This window comes from Hippocampus comes, unplaced genomic scaffold, assembly GCF_001891065.2.
Source record: "Hippocampus comes isolate QL1 unplaced genomic scaffold, H_comes_QL1_v1.1 scaffold82, whole genome shotgun sequence".
NCBI lineage: Eukaryota > Metazoa > Chordata > Actinopteri > Syngnathiformes > Syngnathidae > Hippocampus > Hippocampus comes.
The window spans coordinates 494647-522146 of record NW_017805135.1 but is presented as its reverse complement, the minus strand read 5'-3'; the positions used below and the strand labels follow the sequence as shown (position 1 = coordinate 522146).

General features: G+C 41.4%; 2 protein-coding genes across 5 annotated transcripts; both read left to right on the top strand.

Annotated features, from left to right (window-relative positions):
* The first annotated feature begins 536 nt into the window (after positions 1-536).
* LOC109513888 (synaptosomal-associated protein 25-A-like) lies at positions 537-23753 on the top strand. Of its 4 annotated transcripts, XM_019866592.1 has the most exons (9): positions 547-665; positions 10813-10914; positions 11312-11353; positions 15350-15398; positions 19249-19366; positions 22316-22435; positions 22603-22747; positions 22897-23004; positions 23089-23753. In XM_019866592.1, the coding sequence occupies exons 2-8, from the start codon at positions 10843-10845 to the stop codon at positions 22963-22965; spliced, it is 615 nt and encodes a 204-aa protein (XP_019722151.1). In that variant the 5' UTR covers positions 547-665; positions 10813-10842; the 3' UTR covers positions 22966-23004; positions 23089-23753. The 4 variants fall into 4 exon arrangements, with proteins under 4 accessions (XP_019722153.1, XP_019722151.1, XP_019722152.1 ...); XM_019866594.1 differs by lacking the exons at positions 19249-19366; positions 23089-23753 and adding an exon at positions 18900-19017 and having other exon boundaries at positions 537-665; positions 22897-23038; XM_019866593.1 differs by lacking the exon at positions 23089-23753 and having other exon boundaries at positions 10817-10914; positions 22897-23038.
* A 1026-nt stretch (positions 23754-24779) lies between these two features.
* On the top strand, positions 24780-27203 carry cox5ab (cytochrome c oxidase subunit 5Ab). The gene is made up of 5 exons (XM_019866597.1): positions 24780-24927; positions 25869-25985; positions 26066-26187; positions 26857-26979; positions 27083-27203. The coding sequence occupies exons 1-4, from the start codon at positions 24852-24854 to the stop codon at positions 26968-26970; spliced, it is 429 nt and encodes a 142-aa protein (XP_019722156.1). The 5' UTR covers positions 24780-24851; the 3' UTR covers positions 26971-26979; positions 27083-27203.
* Positions 27204-27500: the final 297 nt, after the last annotated feature.

Sequence of the window (27500 nt, the reverse complement as noted above, 5' to 3'; positions counted from 1 at the left end):
GTTGCACATACAGCACTTACTAACCTTTGTTTCTTTCCTTTCTGCCATTGTCCCCTCTCCCCGATTTTTATTCTTCGATTCATTTTTGCTTAAACCTATTTTGCTAACCTTCCTTCGTTGCTCTGTGTGTGCGCGTGTGTGTGTATAAACATTTGTTTCCTGTTTGTGAATGGTTTAATCCGTGATTTGTGACGTAGAGGGCGTAGCCATTTTATCGTCGATGATCGCGTTCTCGGGCAGGAAGCTGGGTGAGTACATCGTCAAAATAAGAGAGATAACTTTCGGGACAGAAATGAAACGTCCCTAAGAGGCACTTGTGTACTTTAGTCCTGGCTTCTGTATTAAATAGCAAACATGTTTTGAAAAGAAACGGCACCTAATGTTGGTAAATGTGGAGCTTCGACTGTCGTATTTAATTTAAAAGCGCTTTTTTTATACCATCAAACGGAATTAAATTATCGAATTGTTTCAATGACATGGAAGACCGATAGTTTAAGATTTGAAGTGACTCCCCTTATCTTATTTTGTAGAAACCCTAACCGGTAGCGTCCGTCCTCCGCTTCACGGCTGCGCGCGCGCGTCCGTGTACTCTTGTGCGCCCGCGGACATCTGTGAGCGGTATCGTTGCACGTTGAACGAAAGACGCGAAGAGGAAACCTGCTCAGGTTGGTCTTTGCTTTTTCTTTTCGTCGTTTTATCTTCTTTGCTTCTACGGTTTCCTATTCTTCCTCGACATGGCCATTTTCTTCTTCTACGCTTTAAAGCAGACCACTTTTATTTCGCTCCGTAACAATGCTGTCTTATTACACATGAATTGTCGTTGATTTCATCATGAAATATATAGTATTGCTAGTGTTGACTTGTAGTTTATTGCAGAGTTGTGGTAGCGCCCGTGTGGAGCGTTTCAGGACCGAGGACAGCTCCGAGTGTGGCCGTCAGCCTATTCGCAAGGATTTAGGACCAGATGCCAAATATTGCGAATATTAAACGCTCTCCACACTTTAAAAATGTTTTGAATTTCCTGCGTGAATACTTTAATTCCTAGATAAACAATAACCTAGATAGATTTAAAAAAAATAACAACTTTATACCCTAACTTGAACAACACAAATGAAAAAATATCTTTTGAAGAGGTGAAATGAAAATTTAACAAACGGAGATAATGTGGTTGCACAAGTGTGCACACACTCTTATAACTCGGGAGGTGGCTGTGCTCACAATTTGGCAATCACGTTTAAATGGATGTTAAATTGGAGTGGGTACTCACCTGCCAACATTTAAGTGCATCTTACGAACCCAAAATAAAGTTCAGCTGTTCTAGTGCAGTGGCGGTTCTAGACCAGTTTTAGAGGGGCACATTGAACCCGCTACAACAATGAGGCAGACATTGAGACAAAGCCAGACAATGGTGTTGAGAGAGTGGAAGGTAAAGCGGGTTCTGAGCGCTACCGAAAGAGAGAGCCAAATGATCTGGGAGACACAGGTTTTCAGAAGAGAGGACACAGTTTAGGAAAGAGAGACAGTTTGAGATCCTGAGAGTGAGATACAAGCAGGATGTGAGACACAGACTGAATATCGAGATGCAGTACATGCATCCACAAGCACTGGACTATGCTGGTGAACTACATGCCTGCTAAGTGAGTGCATGCGTGTTACTTCTGATTTTACTGACATCAAAATGACCATTAAATGAATGTTCATTTTCCTTCGACTAAACACACAACAAAGCCAGCATCGTAGCAATTTAGGCAATAGTCAAAATGAGCACATATTTGGAAGTATGGATAAATAACAACGTAGAGGAACGCACAACATTGCAGCAACCCCGTATGTAAATAACATTTACAGGAGGTTACTATTCCGGACTTGATTGGTTGTGTGTTGTGGTAAGGTTAAATAACATTAGCGAGAAGCAGGCAATCAACTCAAGCTGACATTAACGCCTGGTCTGGCAGGCGTGCTTTTAAAATTCATAAAGTCAGCCAACAACATTTCTTGAGCAGAAATCTGACATTGTAACATTACAATATTGCTTGTGGTGACCGGTTCTTGCTAGCTCTGACTGCCTCTCATCACTAGATTGCTTCTAGCTCGTGGCATATGTCAACAAAACTTGAGTTTCATTGGCGCAGCACGCGAAAGGATCCTGTCGTAAAAAGCTTGTGTGTCTTTTTATTTTGAAGGCCGGACCTTGCCGACTGCAGGATGTTTTACGCTTGTTGCCCGAGTGTTGCCAAGTCATTAATGTCATTAATAAAAACTTGCATCATGAAATACGCCTTGCCATCTGTCAGCCCTTTGAGACAAGATACAGCAGATTGACTAGAATGTTGACTCATGGGCATTTGTTCATCTGGAGTATGACGCCTAGTTTAATAATTACAGGACTGCATTATCTTTGCTTAGGGTCATGCGTGTTCTCCATGTGCCTATGTGGGTTTTCTGCGGGTACTCCGCTTTCCTCCCACATTCCAAAAGCATGCACGGCAGGTTAATTGATCACTCAAGTGTAATTGTGAGTGTGAATGCTTTTTTTTTTTTTTTTGTCGACTGTATTTGTGCCCTACGATTGGCTGGCTACCAGTTCAGGGTGTACCCCGCCAAGTTCCCAAAGTCAGCTGGGTTAGGGGCCAGCACGCCCGCGACCCTTGTGAGGATAAAGCCGTTCAGATAATGGATTAATGGATGCATAGATGCATGAGTACGACAGGTCACATTAGTGGTTCAAGTTTAGAAGTTTTATCTTGATCTCATAATTATTTCACAAAAAAACTGGCACTTGAACAGGGTTGTGTAGATTTTTGATACCAAACTGCTGCTTATTGTGAGTAAGTCTTTTATCTTGATCTCATAATTATTTCACAAAAAAATGGCATTTGAACAGGGTTGTGTAGACTTTCGATCCCCAACCCTACACTGTCAGCAGTCAAATTGCTCAAATGGCCGTTTTGATAAGCAGATCAGTTTGTGTGTGCGTGTTCCTGCGTATATGTGTCCAAGAATAAAGCAACGTCCCAATTGAGCTTCTTTTCCAGAACACAGGATATTTTATCTCCCCTCCTTCCCCTCAATAGTGAATCAATTCCCCAACACTTTATTCATATCAACTTTCATAATTAAAATGGTGCATCTGTTTGATATATACTGTCATTTTATTTACTGTATGAGTCAACGGCATGCACACGGCAGCATGTTGACATGTATCCATTTGTGTATGCGTATGAGCCATATTTAGGTACTTTAAGTGGGTGTTTTAATAATTATTATTATCATCATAATGATGATAAAGACATCAAGAAAGGCACTCAGTCGAGCTAAGACGAAAAACAGAACCCAATTGTACCGCACACCTTCAAGCACTGTCATTATTATTCATATTTTATTCATTGCAAAAAAAAATGAATAGCATAAGAAAATATCACATCAAGTTCATATATTGTTATACCGAAATGTCAAGCCCAGAAAGAAATGTCCATAAAAGTGACAAAAGGGGAAGTGGGAGATTTCTTCATGCACTCTGATGGCGCGGAGGCTTTGAAAAAATTCCAAGTATGTCATGTGTGTGTGTCCTACATATAAAAGGACTCTGGAAGGCAAAGTGAAAGAAAAAGCGAACACATGTACGGAAAAAGAGAAAGTGGTCTGTGACTTATGTAAGTGTGTACGTGTGTCTGTGTGTATGCGTGTGTGTGTATTAATCCAGTGGGGTTTTTATCCTCAGTGAATGGGACAGTGGAGCTTTGCAGTGATTATCCCCGCAGGCAGGCAAGCAGGCCTCCCCCGATGATTACTTTGAGTCTGCTGCCGTCTTTCCCCATCCCACGTCTTCCTTTCTCCACATCCTCCAAACGTTTTCCCACGTTTCCGACAGAACATGTTGGAATCCTTGTGTTAATTTATGCTCAAAATCAGAGGCGGCTAATGAATATAATCCGGTCCACTAAGCATTTACATTATTAAAAGTCATGTCATCTTTTTTAGCACTTGACCCCTCCCCCCCCTCCACTGGTTAATTAAGATGTAATGTCAACGATGTCACAGTCGGGCCGCCATTGCTGTTTGCGCTCAGTCTTTTTCCATTCGTCTTTGCGCGGCTCCACCCGGCCAGTGAGGCACACCCACCTCATTCGTCACTTGGCTCACCTGGGTGCACAGGTGTTGCTAATTAGCAATCAGCCTCTATTTAAGCCTCTGCCGCAAGACCGCTCTTTGCCAGATTGTTCTTTCGTTGTGATGCAAGACTCTTCAGCACTCTCTGTATTTTTTAAATGTTTTTTAATTAATGAATTAATTTTTTAAAATTTTAAATAATCTTAGCGATTTTCCTCATAATGACCGCAGTTCTTCCTCGGCCCTTCTTGCTTTCTGTTTTCCTGTCCCTGTTGGCTGTTCGGTGTTGTGTTGCGATGACATCGCCGTATGACTTCCAGTCGTGCGATGCGTGGATTGTGGACATGGAGTCCTTTCCGATGGTTGCTGTCGTCGGTCGGGTGTATTGCATTTGGATTTGATTCGGACTACACCCTGAACTAACTCAATTAACAATTAGCATGAATTACGATTTACAAAAGTATGAGTGAAATAAACAATTTTAAATTGTTTCACTGAATTGGGTAAGAATCAGAATTAATTGTAAATTTAAAAAAAATTTGGAAATGAATATGAAAAAAATGGGCATGAATTATTATCCAATTAAATCCTTCTCCATAAACTAGGAAAATATTCGTAAAATACTCTGCATTGAATAGTTTAAGGGGCATCGTGGTTGACTGGTTTACATGTCCGCCTCACAGTGCGATGTTTTGGGGTTCAATTCCGGCCTCGGCTTTCTCCCTCTCTCTGCATTCTTCTTGGCTCGTCGTCATTATGTAAGAGAGGGGAAAAAAACACGGGCTATTCCATCTGTGCCATCATCTTTCCTTCAGCTGTAATAAACAACAAAACATGCGTCTACTGCTGTGACGGTTGTCGACACAAATAGTCCCAAAAGTCATATTTTTAGGCACGCCACTGTGACAGCAGATTTCTCTCTGCGGGCGACTCCTTCTTGCCTCCCCACAGGCTCACGATAATGCGCTGCTGCCATTTTGAAACTCCATATCCGTTTTAGGACTGGAGCACGCGGTATCACCAATCTGAGGAGCTGGATTTTATTGCTGGGGCCGGCCGTCCAGTGCGGATGTGCTTGCGTGGGTTTTTTTCTTCACCCGCATTCTTCGAAACATTTCTCTACAATCAACTGATGACTAATTTGTGTGGGAGTGTGACTGCGAATGTGAATATTTATTTGATATGCACCTTGCAATTGGCTCGCAACCACGCCGGGGTGGACCCTGCCTCTCAAGCCCGAAGTCAGCTGGGATAGGATTCAGGTCTCCCCAAAGAGGAAAAGAGCTACAGAAAATGGATGGGCAAAAATGTAATTATAATAATAATATAATAATAGCATCAATGTTGATGTATAGTCATAAGTAATATCCATCCATCCATCCATCCATCCATTTTCTGACCCGCTTTATCCTCACAAGGGTCACAGGGGGTGCTAGAGCCTATCCCAGCCGTCTTCGGGCAGTAGATGGGGGACACCCTGAACCGGTTGCCAGCCAATCGCAGGGCACAAAGAGACGAACAACCATCCGCGCTCACACTCGCACCTCGGGACTATTTCGAGTGTTCAATCAGCCTGCCATGCATGTTTTTGGAATGTGGGAGGAAACCGGAGTACCCGGAGAAAACCCACGCAGGCCCGGGGAGAACATGCAATCTCCACACAGGGAGGCTGGAGCTGGAATTGAATCCGGTACCTCTGCACTGTAAGGTCGACACGCTAACCACTGGATCACCACGCCGCCATCATAAGTAATACATATAGTGTACTTAAATCACATGAACTTTAAGTGTACAGGAGATGTATGGAGTCACATTTTCAATTGTAAAAATGTTCTATGCGGACCCACTTGTCTAATTTGATGAATACTTTATTACTGTGTTTGTGGAATCTGAAATTAATCGGGAAAATCCACTCGTTTTTATCCGTCTCAGGGAGCAGCCATTTTGCCATTTGCCGTCAACTGAAAATGACATCATCGATGCTCCGGGCTGAGCTGTGATTGTTCGTAACTTGAGCCCTGACTAACTGTGATGTCATTTTCAGTCAATGACAAGCAACACATTGTCACTGTCATCCAAAATCTCGACTGACTTGTAATTTGGCTGTTTTTGCATCGCTCAAGTTGGTATCCGACCTTACATTAGAGCCGATGTCGCTGCCGTTAGCGGCTAGGAGCTAGCTGCTCCCAGAGTGTTCGATGGCTCACGACAGTTGGCAAACAACACTGGAAACAAACAAACAAAAAAGTTGGATTAACTCAAACTTTCAAGGTCGCAAACTATGATGCATTTTTGAAATAGGCAACTCAACAAAATATTTGAAGATTTGTTAATGTGAAAATTGGCTTTCCTGCATTTTTAACAAAGAAATAGGAGTTTACGGAACTAATTGTCCCTTCGTCTGAACAAAATGGATGGCTAGTACCTTATCATTACTTCCAATGGGAAATTTTGTATCTGTCAAAATGGAGGTCCACCAAACAGAATTACATTATTTTATACTGATATATTAATAAAGACAATCAATGTTCTACAGCTTCTCATGGCAACCAATGACGACGAGGCAATGTTTTGAATAGCTGCTCCGACGAAAACAAAGAAAACGACGTGATCCTTTGGTGCTGGCTGACGTTTTGCACCACCTTGCGTACAGGCTTTGTGCGCATGCGTGTGTGTGTGTGTGTGGGGGGGGGTGGGGGTTTTTTAAAGGGGGCCATGTGTATTTAATAGAGCTTTGAGATAGTTTTTTTTTTTTTTTTTTCTTAGGCTCCGGGCAGCCATGATGCTCTGTGGCCTGCTTACATCCTAGCATGCGTGTGTGCTTCTTGTTTATAGGTCAGCATGCTTTGACAAAACACACACACACACACACACACACACACACACACAGTTTGTATGTGTGCACTGTATTTGTGGATGTGCTATTAATTTTTTATTTGTCTCAGTACTGATTTAAAAAAAAAGATGTTCTTATCGCAGCAGGGAATATAATCAATACAGTGCTTTGCAAAAGCTTTCTTCATTTGAAATGCTATTCCAGGCCTTTTTCCTGCAGCCTCTTTCAGTTTTTGTGAGTTCCTCCTCATCAGGAGGTGAAATGCATGCTCGATTGGGTTCAGGTCTGGTGATTGACTTGCCAGTCTAAGACCTTCCACTTTTCCTGCCTCATGAAGTCCTCTGTCGTGTATTTTAGATCATTTACTTTGCATGATGACGCGGCCTCTTGTTTGGATGCATTTTTCTGTAAATTGCCCGACAAAATAGTTTTGTAGACTGCATAATTCATTTTGCTACTACCGTTACGACTTACATCCACGTTGAGGCCACGTACGTATTTAAACCGCCACGATGATGAAGATTTTTCTTTGTATTTCTCATGCAGTGCGTTAACCTCCAGCTTACTGTTTACATTGACATGAAACCTCTGCTCTCCAGCCACACCAATCACATGCCTGGCTGCCGCTTCAAACTAATTTCACTATTCCAGAGCAGGGTTCTCAAGCACTGTGGTTGACTGAACAAAACTTTCTGAGCTGTGATATTTATTGCCAGATCATATTGGGACATGGGGACTTTGCTTCATTTCTTTTTTTTAATTATTATTATATAATTTTTGCTTGAATTGACTTCCACTTTAAGCATTTTTTTTTTGGGATAGCCTATGTGAAAACATGATTTGATTAATCAATGTTTGTCATGAATGTGGGATATGCAATTGCTCTTAGAATGTACAGTTGCTTGTCAGTAATGTGGCAAGTTTATGAGTTCGACATTGCATCTGTCAACAGCGGTTGCCATGAATAACTGAATTACATTGAAGTCATAATAAAGGATAATTCAACAACCCCAACCGTTACACGACATGACACAATCTCTTATTTTCTTTGACTCCTTTATTTAACCCCGGGTGACAAGATGCAGCCAGACAAAGATTAAAAAAAACAAAAAAAAAAAAAAAACGTCTGTGAAATGAGAAATGAAACATGTTCATAAGTTATACAATTTCAATAATGAAACAAATAAAAGCGCCCTTCAAGAATGAGGTCTAACAGCATCCAGACAGAGCACGTTTTGTAATATCTTCTGGAACGCGAGCATGTATCCTGCCATGAAATTGCAGTCATAAGAGAGCAAGAGAACAGTAGAAAGAATGACTTCCATTCAACATTTCAAAATAATTCAGTTCCACAGAGACTGAGTGTACCAACAACCGACCTTAATATTTTCTTGACCTGACACAAAGTTCAAATAGTGGCTGGATTTCCATCTTGAGAATCCTTCTGCTTCCTCCGACGTTATTTTTCATGCAGTCGAAGCATGACATCGTGCATTGACGTGACGTCACTTCACCCCCCCAAGACGAATGCTCATATCCCAGAACGCTTCACTTCAAGCTGTAAACACTGTAGTTCCCCCTTTTTTATGTATTCTATCTCGGAATGCGGTCTCCTCCATATCTTTTTTTTACTCTCTTAATTATTCGTTTTGTTCCTCATCAACGCATGTGGGAAAGAAGACCGCGATTGCAGCAATTCTGTCTCGCGATGACGTTGCCTCGCGATCCGTGACAGCGTGCCAGAGAAGTCTAACGCACTTGTGTACTGATCATTTTAGAACCACTGTGCCTTGCCGACGTACCAAACGTCAAACCCGAGCGCTTACGTTGTGTGCGTAGGAAAGACAAAGGGAGGAAATGGCGTTTGAGGAGAGAGTGGAGAGCGAGACTAAATCCTCTTTTCCTCGTTCTGACTTTAATCCTCCTGAGCCTGGCAGCCGCTGTCCGTCAAACCAGCAGATTGGGTGGGGCGTGGGCATGTCAGGGCCTTGACTTGATGGCTGTGAAGATGAAGATCAGGTGGCAGACCGTTGCCATTAAAGTCATTTAACATTAAGTGGGAGGAAACCAGAGTACCCGGAGAAAACCCACGCAGGCACAGGGAGAACATGCAAACTCCATACAGGAATCTGGAATCGAACCCGATACCTCTTCACTGTGAGGTCGGCGCGCTAACCACTGGACACCGGGCCGCCCTGTCATAAATAAATCAAATTAAATTAATGAGTAATAGGCAATAACTTACATTTGAAATTTTTCTATTAAATCAACCAAATCAATCACACGTGTTTTAATTTCAAATTTCCACACAGGTTTTGCAATTTTTTTTGCAAGGTGGCATGCATAGGGTTTTATCCAAACATCGCAAAGGCCAATGAAGCAAATATAACCAGTAGACCATCATTGAAATGTATTCCTGCTATGTCGTAATGATCAATAGATAGCAGCGGAAAGACTTCATCAACTCCATATCAGTTGTCCATTGTAAGGGACGACGCTGCAGATTTCCATTTTTAAAATATGGGAAGGAGAGGAGGCGGGAGGAAATTGGAAGAAGCCTCAGACAGCCAGGAAGCTGTCCCACTGCAGTAAGATAAGCACACAATCAATAACAAGTTGCCGGGCAGATGGACGGATGTCGCTCCACAAACTGAAAAGACACTTACTGGGTCACTCGATTAGGGACCCCAAATCAACATATCGTCGGCCACGTAGCATATTTGCCGAAGTCATTTTTCAATATTTTTGGAAAACAAGAAAATACAAAATATTTAGAGTACACTTTTTCCTTTTGCTTACCTGGTCACCCAGCTAATTAAAAAAAAAAAATACCAGTGCGTGTTCTAAAAATAGTGTTTTCGTGTCCGTGCTTACCTGGTCACCCAGCTAATTAAAAAAAAAATACCAGTGCGTGTTCTAAAAACAGTGTTTTCGTGTCATCTTGTTTTCCAAGAATATTGAAAAGGGCAATTATGCTATGTGGCCAACGCAGTGTGTTTATATTTGACCTCTCTTGCATTATTTTCATGGTGGGAATGTAAAATGTGGATATGAATATTTTAGAGTGCAAAAAAGTGGGTGTTGAATTATTAAGGAGGAGGAGATGGGCGGAGGATGCGGATACATCATCATAGACCACTCAATGTGCGACCTCATACTTTCCTTATACTTAAACACTGGCTCGACTCAAACATCCCGACGCGAGTGGGAGATGCTAGCTTTGTAGCATAAAGATGCCTCACGTGCAAGACCAAAACATTTCTGTATAATGAATCTCATCATGTGTGTCCTAACACGGATTCAATCATTGCTTGTGTTTCTTTAAAAAAATACATGGGAAGAGGACCTTGACAAAAATAATTGCGTCACAATCACAATATTGACGGGAGAAAAATCATATGATTTTTTTTATTTCGAAATACTTCAGGCCTATTCACTATTGTTAATCATGTCTCAGTTCTACACGGTCCTCATTACATTAACCTGCCATACAATTCCTGAGCAGAAAATTGAATTGACACATACTACAAACCGTGTTAAAGCGGACATAAAATACAATTTGGGCACTGGAGTCCAACTAATTCATGTCTTCAAATGCGATTGTGGATGGATGGATGGATGGAGCTCCTTCTCCTGGTTCTCTGGTTGTGAGAGTCACACATGAATGTTCGTGCACATCAGGTAGTCTTGGGTGTTGCGATAAAGTGTAAATAATGTAACACTTGTGTTGCACAATCAGCCACTCCTGTTACTCAACTACAGAAAGGACCGAGCATCTAATGCGGCATTGTGCAGCCCTCAACAGCAATTAGCCAGTATTTCTTTCTTCTGGTTATCTTCTGACCATCTTGTCTTTCTTCGTCCAGTTAGGTTAAGTTCAACTTTCAACACCCAACATGGCGGACGAAGCGGACATGCGCAACGAGCTGGCCGACCTGCAGACTCGCGCCGACCAGATAGCCGACGAGGTAAAATGCTAAAACACTGACATGACTTGGTCCGCTTAATGAGCTAAGAGGAGCTCAGAATAACAGAGCGGCTCCAATGAGCTCATTAAATATTCATCAGCACATCATACAGAACCAGAGAGGCTTAGAGAGGGCTCGTGGATGAATGCAGTGATAAAAAGGTGCAAGGATGGATAGAAAGGAGGAGGATAGAAAGGATGACTTGATTTGTGGAGGATTGCAAAAATGGAATGTGCTTGGAAGTATCTTGAAAGGAGAGAGAATAATTTAGTGAATTAAAGGCAGAGAAGTGACAGGATGATGAATAATAATAATAATGATAATAATAATAATAATAATAATGCCACGATAAGAGCATTCACATGTTCTATGCTAATATTGTCTTGTTGTGTTGCAGTCTCTTGAGAGCACTCGCCGCATGCTGGCTCTGGTGGAGGAGGTGAGTTCACTGACCCTCGTACATCTCACAATCTCTCACCTCAACGCTCGAGAAAAAGTCACTATCGGGCATTGCTGTGTGTCACATCAAACGCACCCTGATGAGTTTCCACTTTTAGGTCAAACTTGTCATGTCTTTTGTTGTCGTCGTCGTCTGTTGTGAGGAGTTTAAAAATAGCGCAGCGTGCATAATGTCCCGCTTGAATAAGACAGCAGCAGCTGGCCTTACGCGAGCTCATCGGGCTACATTTGCATAAGTCGGGCTGGCAGGAGCTCAGCGGCTGCGGGGGATCGGCCCGAGGACTGAAGGGGACCCGCTTAACACAGCAAATGCTCAACGAGCACACAACTTGCCGGGGACACTTGTGTCTTTGAGCAATGGAATGGACACGGTTGCACAAACAGCTAACTCCATCTGTTGTTCTTATTACCTTCAAGCACAATACGTGTGTGAGGTTATGCTTTGGCGGCTGTTAGTTAGTTAGTCGGTTAAGTCAGTCAGTCAGATGGAGGATTAATAGACAACAGAGTTGATTCAGGAATTATTCATTTACAGGGTCGGTTGGTTGATAGGTTGGTGAGGTAGTTAGTTGGTTAACTAGTCAGATAGTTGGATGATGGTTGATAGACAACTCAATCAGTTCACTGGTTAGTTAGCTAGCTAGTTGGCTAGTTACCGTATTGGCCCGAATATAAGACGGCCCTGATTATAAGACGACCCCCTCTTTTTCAAGGCTCAAGTTTGAAAATAGACTTTTTCAACACCAAATTAATTTTTATACAGAAAATAATTACAGTACACCTGAAACAAATGATTATAAAAATATATTTGAGAGAAAAAGCATTTTGAAGTTTACACCATAACTTCTCCTCAGGTGCCGGTTAACCTGGCCGATATTCGACCCACTTTTCTCCAGATTGTCGCTACGTTTCTCCATTTTCTGTTATCGCTTCTATTATTTTATTCTCTTTTCTTTCTTACCGCTATTTTTTATTTTTCTTCTTTGTGCTACCGCTATTTTTATTTTTATTCTTCGTGACAGGTGTTCATTTTGGCCTGGGGTGTCAAGTTCAGCATTCGCTTTAATGATATCTGGCGCCATCTAGCGTTGTGAATGGGTATAATGTCGAGACCCCGAATATAAGACGACCCCGATTTTTTCAGTCTTATTTCAATGCAAAAAAAACCCGTCTTATATTCGGGCCAATATGGTAGTTAGCGCCAAAAGGAACGTGGTTTGTTACGTGTTACTTCATGTAAGTTGAGGGGTTCGTTGTTTATGAATGGATGGCTCTACGTTAAGAACGGGTAAAAGGAGAGATGGACTCCGTTTGAACGCAGCTTTTTTTTTCCAAACGCCTGCACCGCAGTGCGATCGAGAACACACTTCTTCGGCAACTGCTTTCCTTTTCTTCAGCCAATCAGAAGCCATCAACATAAAACATGTCTATGCAATTATTAAAAAACATGATGTAATTTAGGTAATCTTAACATGAAATAATATGATACCTAAACATAAAATGATAATTAATAATATAAGTTTACACTTCTTTTGCGGAATTATTCTAAAAGCGGCATAACCACATTTTTGAGGACTGGATTTTCATCATTCGAGTCCACTTGAATTAGGGCCCACATGCAGCCGACGGAGACTTGGTTGAGTTGGTTCTTTGTTGGTTTGTGTGCGTGCAAGTCTCTGTGACAAGCCTCCAAAGCTCAAGACACAACAAAGAAGGCAAGGAGTGCGTTCCTGTTCTCTTCCCCGGTCCTACGGTCGGTCACACGTGCCCATGCACGCCTTGTGGCCTTAGGCCGAGGGTAAAGATTAGGCTAATTGAATAAGCACGGGACAGGCAGACTCGGCAGGAAGGACACTCCATGATAAACAGCAGCACTTACATTTACAATGCATGAAGATCATCACCATCAGTCCCCGCTGTGCTACTCTAAAGTAGTCAAAGAGATCGGATTCATGACATGATTTAATAGCCGGGGACATTAAGGATGTCCACGCTGTTCTTACGATTGCTGGCAGGCCGAGAAAGGTTGGCACTGCGAGGTCAGCGTCCTTGTCTCGTGCTAATGTGATCCCCTTTAATTCTCCTCGCGCATGACCTTTCATGTACAAGATGGCGGAGCGCGATGGGAGCTTTTCTCCTACAGCGTGACCTCATAAAGTCTTGCTGCGTTGCGAGCGCCAACCAGATGTGGATGAGCAACTGCAAAAAAAAAACCCAAAAACAAATGCAATGTTTTGTCATGATTGGTGGATGGATTATTCATTTCTTCTCATTTTCTTTATTTTTGTCTTTGTCATAAATGCATTATGATTACCTACTTTTTCATGACTGATAATTATCTATTACATAATATTATCATAATTCATTTTTGCAATAACTTGTCTATGGCTTATGGTCTGTTTGGACACATTGTAAGTGTGCGTTGAGAGACATTCTCTCCAAAAGATACAGTAGGACAAAAGAGTCAAAGGTTCTTCAAGTCAAGGAGATCTGAAAAAAAATATCGTAAATTGTTAATTAAATGTGAAAAAGGTGAACATTCTATCCCAGCCATACCTAAATAAATGATGTCACTACATGTTTTCATGTCATTCGGCATAGTTGCGCGGGATAGGGAGGGCCGTATCTCCACTTCCACAATTCCTAGCGGCTAAGCAAGCGCTGATTCTTCATAATCACCCCGTCAAGAAATCTTTTTGAGCCAGCGCAAGCGATCCGAGTATCACTGAAACCAGCGAGCGGGCGTGTGTGTGTGTGTGTGTGTGCCTTGTGGTCTCGCCGAGAAGGTCACATGACGCTCGGGTGCAGAAGAGTTGATGCGTGAAGCCGGAATATCTGTGGGAGGAGCTCACGGGGAGTAGGAAGCTGTTGTTTGGTTGAGCTTAGTGTGTGTTTAATCAAGTGTGTCCTTGTGTGTGTGTGTGTGCGCGTGTGCGCGCGCGCGCGTGTGTGTGTGTGTGTGTGTGTGTGTGTGTGTGTGTGTGTGTGTGTGTGTGTGTGTGTGTGTGTGTGTTTTTAGAGCAACAACGCAAATTAGACATGACGGCTTCTTTGTCAACAAAGCTCAAGTACAGGGTCCAGTGAACACAACACACAAGCAAACATGAAATCAAAGTGGAACTGTGGAAAAGAATGAGTCCAGAAAATTCTTCCATCAGGCTCCTTCTTGAAAATGAAGTGCACAAGTTCTTGACGCGTCAGCTTCTTCATACCGGAAGACTTATTCCAGAGCATTCATTCTTGGTTGTGACTGGAATTCTGGACAGTTAATACATTTTAGCCCAGAACATTCACTTTATAAGATTTAGTCCAGCTGGTTTATTGCCATAAAGTTCAGTCCAGAGTGGTTGAATCTCAAAGGCTCAGTCCATAGATTTCATTTCATTCGAGAACGGTAAACCAAAAGATCCAACATGAATTCTTTTTTTTTTTTGTTGTTTTTTTTGTAAATTTCATTTTATTCGAGAACATTTAGATAGTCAAGTCCAGAAGCTTTTAGTCCATAATTCCAAGTGGTTTTTATCCAGTAGGTTTGCTAAAACTCAATCTGGACAGTTCAGTCGAAAAAGAATTTTTATTCCATGACGCTTCGTGCCTAGCGTGAAATTCAGAAGACTAACTCTAAAGTCTTTGTCCTGAAGATCCATTCCAAAAGGGTTCACTCCAGGAGGTGTTCTTTCTGGAATGCTCAGTCCAAGTTGGTTCACCCAGAAGAATCAGTCCAACTGTCTCATTCCAGAAAATGTATGCCGACATTCGATACCATAATATGCATTCTAGAAAGTTTAGTCCAGAAGATCCAGTCTCAAACTGTCAATCTTGACCCTCTTATTTTTTGGAGGGTTTGGTCCAGAAGAGAGGGTCCAGGTGAATCGATCCATTCTGTCGTTTCTACCTAAGCCCGTTTCCTATTTTCAACTTCTCTGATTGCAATTCTTCTTCCTCTTTTCTTCTTCCTCTTCTTCCACTGCGATAGAGTAAAGATGCCGGCATCAGGACTCTGGTGATGCTGGACGAGCAGGGAGGTGAGTTACCAATGGAAATGTCCCCAAACGTCCATTCTTGACCTTTTTTTTTTTTTTTTTTTCCTCTGTGCCCCGCTTTTCTCCTCAACTTGAACTGCTCTTTGCTTTGAGAATTAATGCGGAGTGACAGCACTTTATGCAGGCCAGAACATTTTTTTATTTTATTTTTTATTTTTTTATGAGCAGCCTGTTCTCGTGAAAATTTAGTAGGGCTTTATTCCAACCAAATTGTCGTTTTTTGGGGGAATTTTTTGGTCAATATTAACACGAAATGCTTGAGGATTTTGCATTTGTTTCACAAGAGTAATGTTCATCACGTCACCTTTTTGTGTCATATTTCCTACTAAATGCTGCTGAGAACATGTTGCTAAGCTACTGTGGCTAATATGCGCTGCACACTTTGCTTGGCGGCTTTTGCACATAAATCGTGCTAGTCATCATGATTATATTTTCTTTTTTTGCATTAATGCAGAATAAAAAAAATGAATATGGCAACTTCAGTGCATTCATGCCTAGGCAATAACATTTTCTTTTAAAGGCTATTAATGTTAATTAAGTCCATCAGCGCATCATTCAATGTTGGATAAATTCTAATAATAAACTGTTCTTGAAGCCATTATTTTTATGACGTTGTATGCCAATGATTCTTGTGATAATGTTTTTTATGAATTGGTGACGATTCCTAGCTTGTGATAGAAGTTACCAGGATCCTAAAAAATTGTGCCAAAGATTGCATTCAAGAAAAATTGTCCGACCAGATCATATGAATCGTTTATTGTAAAGAAAACAATTTCAGCAAACATATTTTTCTTGAGTATTTTTCAATATTCATGTAACTTTTCTTTTGCTACTTTTTGTAAGTAAAAAAAGATAAAAAAAAAAAAACACTTATAAGGGTGTTTTGATTGGAAAATCTGTTTTGATTTAAAAGATGCAACTTCATTGAATCGAACCAAATTGAATTTGATTTGATTTGATTTGACTTTTTATTAGGTCTCCCATAGGAGAAACTTGTCTCGGAGGACAGTCCCTCTGTTGGACTTAAAAGTATAAAATTAACACGTTGCAAAAGTGCGTCCCATGCCTCCGCGTCATGACTTGACTAAGGTAGGCAGTGATTTCCTTTCCACAAACTCTTGTATCGACTTTATTTGTCAGTTTCGTTCGTGTCAGGGGCCGTTATGCCCGTTGCTCGTCATGATATGAGTGTGTGCGTGCTTATGCGCCCGCATGCATGGGCGCGCACGCCTTTGTGTGTGTATGCGTGCACGTGTGGTAACGGGGTTGATCTCTGGAGGTTGATGCTTGAAAAGTAGCTCTTCAATCAAAAAGGTTGGGCATGCCTGCTTCGAGTCATTGACTGCAGTGCAGGTAGGGTAGCCGCAAATGGCTTCCTGCATTTTAGTGTTCTGAGAGGGGATGTTAAGCACCAGGCTGATGGACCCTGGCCTCCTGCACTTGACTCTGACATCATGTCCATACACACACACACACACACACACACACACACACACACACACACACACACACACACACACACGAACACACGCGGCCTTCACGTTCTTGAAGGTACAGTGGCACTTGTGCAATGAAGGACGTTTTCTTTCCCATGGGATGTTACAGGAATAGAAATAATCCGTCCAAGCAACAAACTGCGGCCAATTGTATAGCCTTTATTAACTTGTATGAAATTACTTTAAGCATATTGAATCCCCGGAATTTGCATTTTGGATTTCGTGAATTGACATATTCACTGATTTAAAAATAATAATAATAAGCCTGTTCTTAGTTACTTGCTGAAAAAAAAGTATTGCTTTGACGCTGTCTGGTGGCATCTTGATGCCAGTGTACTATGCTTTCTTTAGACAAAAGTAGTGCTTTGCTGCATTCTTGTGGCATCCATAGACAATTGAGAACCTTTTTTAGGTGGATTTTCACTTTCTGCAGCAGGGCTCGCTCCCTACCCCTGACAAATAACCCCCCATACCCCCTTACAAGTACCCCCAACTGGAACGTTTTGATCATTTGAACCGTCATACAAATATAATAATTAAAATCCACTAAAATCCACTTGTTTTTATCCATCTCAGGGGGGTGGCCATCAATAAAAAATATCGATATGTCTTTACTGCTGAACTTCAAGTCATCAATAGATTTATTGCATTTGCAATTTAAGAACAAAAACACAGTGGAAGCCACAATTGCATTCAAAGAAGCCAACAAAGGACAACAATAGAGGATTCACTAAGCTAACTAAACTAGCTAAGCATTGTTTTGTACTGTACCTCTTTGGTATACCTCAAACAGGAGGGGGGAGGGGCCAAAAGTCATAAAATCATCAAAATAACGAATGAGAAACCATTTCTTGAGTACAGTGTCAACAAACACTAGAGGACAAAGTGTCTCTTTCTCCCAATGGACATTAAAGCTACGGCCATTAAAGAACCAGCGGGACAATCTGACCTTGAATTAGTTTTAATAGCCTAGCGCCCTATCGACCGTGCGAATGGCAGCCACGTCTAAATGTGCCTCACTGACGCTCGAGATACGGAGACGGACATTTTTTTGATGGAATGTCTGCTCTCCCTTCGCTTCTTGTCAGGTCGTGATCAGTGCTGGGAAGAGAAGGTTAAAAAATTAATACCCTGAAACTAGTTTCACTTTGTGAAATGAAATTTGGGAGGCATGCCTATTATGAGTAGACTCACTAAAAAAGTCACAAAAAACAGGAAGTTAGTCATTTTGATTTGAAATCAATTGACTCTGCATTTCTTCTTGGAATTTTATAGGCAATTTATAAGCCACTTTCATTAAGCAACCTGAAATTTGGTACATGTCTGTCATAAGTGGATCCTCCCAAAAACAATCTCGAAAAGACATACCCCCAAAAATGCAGGAAGTCTGCCATTTTGGTTTGAATCCCCTCCAAACTTGACTCGATATTGCCTCTCAGAATTATTTTTTTTTTCCTAAGAATTGAGTGCCCAAAGGCATTTTTTTCACTTTAAAACATGGAAATTTGGTGCGCATGTCTGTCAGGAGTTAAAAATGTCTCAGAAACCCACGAGAGTTTTGAATCCTCCCAAAATTGACTTCTTTCACTGTTTCAAAGACAAACCAGCCAGCAAAGCTAGCCTCACTTAGCAACATGATTTTATTATTATTATTATTTTTTTTAGTAGGCAAGTTTTTATGGGGTACTTGTTCATTTATGATGTTACACAAGCTATTCCAAACAATTTCGAATTGACCAGAAAAGCTGGTGCTCCTCAGTCAAACCGGGTGGAGTGCTTGTGTGGGTTCCCGCTAAAATGCCCAATTTTCACCAGGACACATAAACAAGTGAGTTTGAGGGTATACATTCAAGGAGCCCCCCACCCCCTGAAAGGTAGAAAGTAGCAGCCACGCGAGTGTGCGCTAGGCTCCTCTCCCGCTTGGCCTCCCCGGCGTGAGCTCGGAACCGCGTGAATGACAATGCTCTCATGCCTTTGTCCTCACCAGAGCAACTCGATCGCGTGGAGGAGGGCATGAACAAGGTCAACGCAGACCTGAAGGAGGCCGAGAAAGATTTAAAAGATATAGGCCAGTGCTGTGGGTTGATATGCCCGTGTATTAAAAAGTAGGTACCGGCCAGGAGCCGCGCGCTCTTGCCTGTCCAGTGCTGGTGATGTCGCTAGTGATGGTCGTGATAGTGATGTCTGATGTCTCTCTTGTCACAGTCTTTTTTTTTTTTGTCTCTTCTCCTTTGTCATCCCCCCCCCACCCCCCAACCTCTGACCTTCCTCCTCCTCCTTCTTCTTCTTCTTCTTCTTCTCTTTTGCTGGAAAAATGTCATTGTGTTGGTAATCAGAGCAACTGGAGCGCATCGAGGAGGGGATGGACCAGATCAATAAGGACATGAAGGATGCAGAAAAGAATTTGAACAATCTAGGACAGTTCTGTGGTCTGTGTACATGTCCGTGTAACAAGTAGGTGGTGTGCTTCTGCGGCCTGCTTTGGGTCTGTACAGCACGATGATGATGATGATGATGATGATGCACCGCATGCATGGATGTGTTGCTTGTACTCAGGGAAATTCTGCCACTTTTCAGCCTTACACAAATATATTCCAAACAGATGGAGCAAGAAGCTACAAGGTCAACGGGGTAGAGTAAGACTCTTGATGGAGGAGCGTCATGTGCAGTCTTGACTCATACAGTCATCCACATACAGTATAACGTTACCTTTGTTGTATCTAAAAAAAAAAAAAAAAAAAAAAGAAAAATTGTTTATTAAATTGCAATCCCAATATTGTGGGGGTGATCACAATTAGATTTTGTTTTTAGACTTGTTTAGCTCTACTCCATGGACACTTTTGTCTACTTGATTGCGTTTGATGGGTACACTTCTGGGAGCTTAAGGCTCAGATCCATTTTATGAGTGTACCGAAGTTGAGTTGTTGCATTCTTGCTCAATTCCGCAAAGAAGCCTTGCTCCTATTAAATATGAATTGGCCCTAAAATGAAGGTCAGGCTGAAAACATGGTGAAATGTTCCCTTTACACTAACCTCATGTGAAAGCTTGCGTGCATGCATAAATAACACAAAACGCCACAACCGGTTTGATTATTTATTTATTTTTTTCTTTAATTTCATTTCATTTTTCTCTCCAGCCTTTAACGGCTGATTCCCCTCACACAAGCCCTTCATTGCTCATTGGATGAAAGGTTCTTTTCCTGCAGGTAGCAGCATCAGCAGGGACCACGGAGCCCCCCCCCCCCAATAATCCCTATAACCCGATTCCGTTACCCGAAACCCCACATATCATGATTTCATCGTATTTGGACAAACGACGTGCCCAAACACTTTACATGATGTCTTTTGGTCCGCAAAGCCTCCCGACAGCCAAACTATGGCCCACATGGCGCCATGACTGAGCCGTGACGCCAACTGTGAGCGACCACGCTGTCTGCTTCTATTCTTGGCAACAAAGGTGTAACACAATAGATTCTAATAATGGCCTATCTTAGAATACTTTTTTTTGTTTTAAGGAAAAAAAGCACATGAATATCAAAAGTAATTTGGAGACTGTTTAGAAACACGCCACGTGTTTAATTATTTTGGTAATACTGCTCACAGTTTTTTTATTGGACAGCAGCAACATGCTATTTTCTAAATATGTCATTTTAATATATCATCATGTCATGAACAGCAGGTATCGACAAATTCAGGCGGTAACGTACGAATACAGCTCATTAAACATTTTTGACATGCGCATACCAGTGTACCCGTACTCTATATGCAAAGTCAAACTTTTTTTCAATCCAATATTAATTTGGATCCATTTTAAAATATCAAATCAAAGGTATTGACAACAAGACTCGTGCCTGCGTTGTACACTGTCTGTCTGTGGCGAAGCACACGGAGTCTCTTATGTAAGCCACAGTTGCGTCATGCGCCTCTTTACAGCAGCCTCGGGTCAAACGCTAGCATCACAACAACATTCTGTGAGGAGCATCCCGTGAGCGTTTTTAAACCACGCTTTTAACCCATTTTGTTTTTTTCTACCCAAGGCTTTTTTTCCCCCCTCATGTTTTTATTCCTGAAAAATAAAAGGGGAACATTTTATTATTTCTATAGAATACTGAAACAAATTGCAATATAGAAATATTTCAACTAGAATTTTACTAAAGAAGAGGCAATGATTTAACTGCAATAGTTTTGCGGTGTCAGGAAAAAAAAGTACATATATACATCTAAAAAAAGTATATATATACTGTATATGGGTGTGTATGTATGTATGTATGTATGTGTGTGTGTGTGTGTGTGTGTGTGTGCGCGCGCATGTATGTGTACATGTATAAAATTATAAAAAGGCAAGTGTTTTCACCTATGCCAGTTTCTCAAATTATTATTGAAATTATTATTTTTTCTTATTATTGCTCAAAAATTAAATACCCATTCATCCATTATCTGAACCGCTTTATCCGCAGTGTGTGTCAGAGTGGCAGGCGTGCTGGAGCCTCTCCCAGCAGGCTTCAGGCAGCAGGCGGCGTCTACCCTGACATGCTTGCCAGCCAATCGCAGGGCACACAGAAACAAACAAACATTCACACACAGTCACAAGTGGGGACAATTTAGAATGTTCCATGAATCTGCCATGCATGTTTTTGGAATGTGGGAGGAAAACGGAGTACCCGGAGAAAACCCACGCAGCAACGGGTACAACATGCAAGGCAAAGTAACGCCATCTGCTGGACAAATAAAAACAATAAATTGTCCTAATTGAAACGTTAACAGGAACATTTACTTTAGCTTTAATGTGAGATCAAAGTGACATTTTCAGTAGTTATCAAACAGGTTTTAAAGGCCCCACCAGGTGCTCCACACAATTTGAAAGTGTGTGTGTGTGTGTGTGTGTGTGTGTGAGTGTGTGTGTGTGTGTGTGTGGTGTGTGTGTGTGTGTGTGTGCGTGTGTGCGCGTGCGTGCGCTTGTGTTTGCATCCAGATGAAATGAAGGGCCTGCTATCAGTCATCACCCACACTGTTTTTATTATTCGGATTATTTCCCACACTGAATCTAACCATGTGGCTTTCTTTTTGTAGACACAGCCATCCTTTTTTCTCTTGCCCCCCCACCCCTTCTTTTTGTGCATCATTTGTGCATCTGTATGTGTTTGTCCTCTTCTCTGTGTGCTTCACTATTGCTATTATTATTGTTGTTATAATTGACGTGCGTGTGGCGCAGACGCCAATTGATCCCGGATCAATTATTGCACAGATTCTACTGTCAATGCATGTGCGTTGCTACTAGCAAGCCAATTCTTTTTTTTTTTTTTTTTTAATGTATGTTGTACAGTATGCATGTTTAAACACACACATAGATTACACACACATCATTGGTATCACAAGTGACGTGTATATGTGTATGCGGTGTAGGATTAAGGGCGGGGGACAGGCCTGGGGAGGCAACCAGGACGGTGTGGTCAACAGCCAGCCCGGCGCTCGGGTGGTAGACGAGCGTGAGCAGATGGCCATCAGTGGAGGCTTTATTCGCAGGTAACAACGTGTGTGTCTGCGTGTGCCTGTGTGTGTGTGTTGTTCTGAATTTGCTTTGTAGTATCTAAATGGTAGTAGGCAAGCATTTACGTTTAGTCATTTTGCATTTCATATTTTCAGAAGCTGACATTGTGATTGCCCATGTGTGTGTGGTGTGTGTGTTTCAGGGTAACGGATGACGCCCGCGAGAACGAGATGGACGAGAACCTGGAGCAGGTGGGCGGCATCATCGGCAACCTGCGCCACATGGCTCTGGACATGGGCCAGGAGATCGACACCCAGAACCGGCAGATCGACCGCATCATGGAGAAGGTGACGCAAGCTTTCTGCGTTCACCAGCCCGTTGCCCCACACACATGGCTACACAGATACATCTAAATACGTATCTACATATCAGCAGAGTTTACGTGCAATTTTTCCCACTGACTAAAGTCTGCGTGAATGTCGCTTCCCTCTTGCAGGCCGATTCCAACAAGACCCGAATCGACGAGGCCAACCAGCGTGCAACAAAGATGTTGGGCAGTGGCTGAACAGCAGCACCCTGGACACCTAAATCTCTCTCACACACACACACACACACACACACACACACACACACACACACACACACACACACACACCCACACATTTTTTTTTACACACACACACACATGCACACACACGCACACACGCACAAACACAAATACAGAGAAACACCTAAAGCCCACCCCTGTATCGCCTCTGCAAAATGATGCTTCTATTGTGATACATGTAGACGTTTGCACATATCAGCACTTCCATTTATTGTTATGTGTTGGTTCCCCATCCCTCACTCTTCCTGTTTTTTTTTTAATGTAATATATAATATTCAAAAAACAATCACATTGACTGTTATCTGGATTTAGTGACTATATACGTGTATACTGTATATGATGAAAATTTGATTCCAGTCACTTAAATGCTGATGCCAGAGATTGTATATATTTATGCTTTTGTCCTCAGGGAGCGAAATCAGACCAAGTTCCAATCATTCCATCTGGCATTTTTATCGATTATAAAGAGCAGTGGGTGGCTTACTTTGCCATTTAGCTTTTAGCACATTCAGCTCCTCCTCTGCTCGAGCATTAATTATTCATTCGCCGGTATAAAAATATCCTAACGTGCTATATATGGACAGAGGAGCGGCCCATATCTCTGACAGTTCCCTCGGCCCTGTCTGCTACATCGTGCCACTCTGTTTGTTTCATCCTTTCCAGACTGTGAGCAAGTCACTGCAAAAAGAGATGTACCCTGGGAAAATAAAGCCAATAAAACCTTCAGAACTGTAGAAAAAGAAAATCGCTTCTTTGGTATTTTTTCATTCCAGATTTGATTTTCCTCATAACCTCCTCCATGGTCACATGAACTCAATTAATGTGAAATTAATTTACAATCGGATTAAATAAGCCTTTGATGACGTTCATGCTACAAGACTTCTCATTTATTCCAAGAAATGACCTTTTACTTTGCAGCGAGTCGGTCAGAAGTCAAGGAGCTTATCTTAATCACTCATTTGAAAGTATTTCTTCTTGACATATGACAAAAATAAAAGAGAGGTGCAGCAGGGAATTACACGAACGGGTGTCTAGTATGGTGCATTGGGCCTACAGGATTGGGATTAGAGCGACTAATCCGCTCTACATCCATTTTGTGACTCCTACTCCATACACACAGTTATAAATACACACAACATGGCTGAGTTACATCCAAATTCAGTTTAAAATGTTCAACATAGGAGATAATATCGAAACAGAACATCGGTCTCCGGATGGGTCCAAATAAATCTCAGTCAATATACTTTTAAAAATAAAGCATTTAAAGTTTAAGGTTTCACGGAAGGTTTACGGTTTCGAAATAGGGCTATTAGACAGGTGTAGGATTTTCAGTTAATTGTTTTAGACTTGAGTTCGGATTTGTGGTTATGGTTTAAAAATCATGCCTTAAGGCCAAGATTTGAGTTAAGGTTTCAAATGAGGGTTTTAAGGTCAGTGTTTGGTTTTCAACTGGGCTGGTGAGGGTAGTGAGCCCTTTTCTTCCTTCCTTCGTCCTTCATTACTACCTTGCTTCTATCCTTCTTGCCTTTCATCCGTTACACCATCCATCTTTTCTTCCTTCAACAAGTTAATTGTAGGCTACTCTTTTTGGCCTGGTCTGTTAATCGGTTAGTTCTGTTGAGTGTACTGCTGGAACTGAAACGCCTATTTCAATTTATTTTTACACCAAGCTCTCCCCCTAGCGGTAGAAATCACTTTTAGGATTCAACAGGCCAGTTTGAACCGACCGGCTTCGGCTATTTACGTCAGTCACGTGAGGCCCTTTCGTCTTCTTCCGGCGTCCAGAGTCCTTTCGAGTCGCCGCCACACATTCACATTTAGTAGTTAGCATCCGCCTCACTACTATGTTCCCTGCTGTCTTCCGGCTCTCGACTACAGGCGCCCGAACCTTGGCGACCCGGTTCCGACCCGGACACACAGGTAGGAGGCCTTGCTTCACAAACAGATAACGTTTACTGTGGAGAAACGTAAAAGAAGAAAGGAAATAGTTGATGTGCGGGCGGCTAGCTAGCTAAGTTAGCATTTGAACGTAAACGGTAGCAAAGGGTCACATTGAAATGTATTTGATTATTCATAAAGCACTGCGCTAATGACAAATATTAGCCCTAAACGTTTTAATGTGTGTTCATTTTAATGTAAAACAAAGCTCAAAATGTTATGTTTAATTCAAATGTCACGACCTTGTGTTGACCCAACTTGGTGAGTTCAAGAGTCATTAGCCCGAGATAATCCAAACACGGAGGGAGAAAAAATTAATTTGAAAAATAGCCACATGTGATATTGTAAGGTTTTTCAAGAGTTTTTTTGGAAAGTATGTTTTGTGTTTTCTTTGTATTCTTAGTTTGTGCCATGTTATTAATTCCCTTTGTTTTTTTTTTTTTTGTTGTTTTGAGTAGTGCCAAGATTTGAAAAAATTGGTAGCAAGATACAACTGATGGCATTTATCACGTTTTTACCTTTTACTCATGTGTTATTTGTTAACTGCTTAAGGTGACAACAATTAAAATTCTTAATTGATTGTATTGATGTATTCAAGTCATTTTGTCAAGATAATGAATGAAATGGCCCCCCCAAAAGGAAATAAATAACATGAACTTCACCTTTTTTCCCCCCACTTTCATTTTAAAAGCCTTGTAAAAGTCAATTGTGCCACGCCTGAGCATTCCCAAACAAATTAATTTTTCCCAGATGGTTTGAAAATTAAAAAAAAAAACAAAACTGTAATTCCATTATTTGACGAGTTAAGTTGACTCAAGCAATTGCTGAAAACAAAACCAGTTCCAAATCAAAACTCAAAACTATTTAGAAAAGCTGTCAGCTTGATGGAGCTCTAAATAAAACTCGCACATTATGTTTTTCAGCTCCATTAGCTTCCAGATGTTACTCACATGCCAAAGTGGAAACGGATGAGGAGTTTGATGCCCGCTGGGTAACCTACTTCAACAAGCCCGACATTGACACTTGGGAACTCAAGAAAGGTTGGCTAAATTTGAGTCAATGGAGATGAAGCAGCAACATGAAGGAAAGTATTGAATAATTTTGTTTTGTTTTTTGGAAGGGATGAACACTTTGATTGGGTATGACCTGGTACCCGAGGCCAAGATCCTGGATTCAGCTCTTCGGGCGTGCCGGAGACTCAATGACTTGGCCAGTGCCATCCGCATCCTGGAGGCTGTCAAAGTGAGCTTGACATAGACACTTATCAGCTCTCCTTCACAGTTTGCATTATTTATTTGTTCAATTCGGGACATTGTACATGAATGAACATTTCTTTAGTTACAAAAAAAATGTAAACACACTACAACTAGTCCAAAGGCTTATTTCCATAGTTAGTCCTTCTGCCAGAACGTACAAGCTGTGTCCCAATGGAAAGGGAAAGTCTAAAATTTGCAAACATCACAATAAAATACTAAATATAAAAAAAATATCACACTCAGTATCAAGCACAAAACCTGTATAGTTACATTCCAAAATATTTCAAGGTGCAAACTCATTGGTAAAAAGAGTCATAAGACCTTCAGATACATACAAGGTGACAACTTTATTACATAAATTTTATGAAATTTCTCTGAAAATTTGGCAAATGTGTAAAGTTTCACGAGTGAGTTTTATTGCAATTATTAGTAAATTGTATCAATGGGGAAAATGCAGCAATTATCATGAGCTGTTATTTGCCTGCTGCATTTGTCTAAATTAAAGTTCTTGCTTATATGTACTTAGTCTGCTATATAAACTATTTTTCACTTTCTCAAACAGCTGACTATAAATATTGTGAATGTCTAGTGATGTACTTTAAGCTGCGATCTTGGAGGAACTAAAATTGGTTTGGTGTTTGATTTTGCTTTGCAGGACAAAGCGGGCCCCCACAAAGACATCTATCCATACTTGCTCCAGGAGCTGAAGCCCACGTTGGCGGAACTCGGCATCTCCACGCCGGAGGAGCTTGGTATTGATAAGATTTAGCAGGCAAAGGTGACTGAATTTTTGTTCGATATCCACTTGTATTATCGACAAATCGATCTTTAGGCATTGCAATCCTCAATACAAATTTCATCCTCTCCCCCCTCCCCCTCAGGTGCTCGGAGAGATGAACTCTCTTAAACTGTCTTCTGTCAAAAATGTCCATAGTGTTAATTGATCCCGTACTGTCCTGTTATGTAAAAAGTGGTGGACCGAATAAACAAATGCTGTCAGAAGTGTGTGTGTTCTTCCTACATAATGCATCAAATGATGCACATGTCGCTCCACAACATGTGGTTCAGCTCTGTCCATTTTTATTTTATTTTTTCGTAGAATTTTAACTCTGGAGAGGCAAGTACCTGTAATCATAAATACTTTTACCAACAGTGAATAGTGTTCAAAAACAAATTTTCTCCAGTGGCCGACATTTAAATTTAATGTTATTACAGTTGGTTAAAAATATTGAGTCATCAATACATTGCAATACTATACAGTACTTCCATAAATATGTAAGAAACAGTACTGTACTGGAT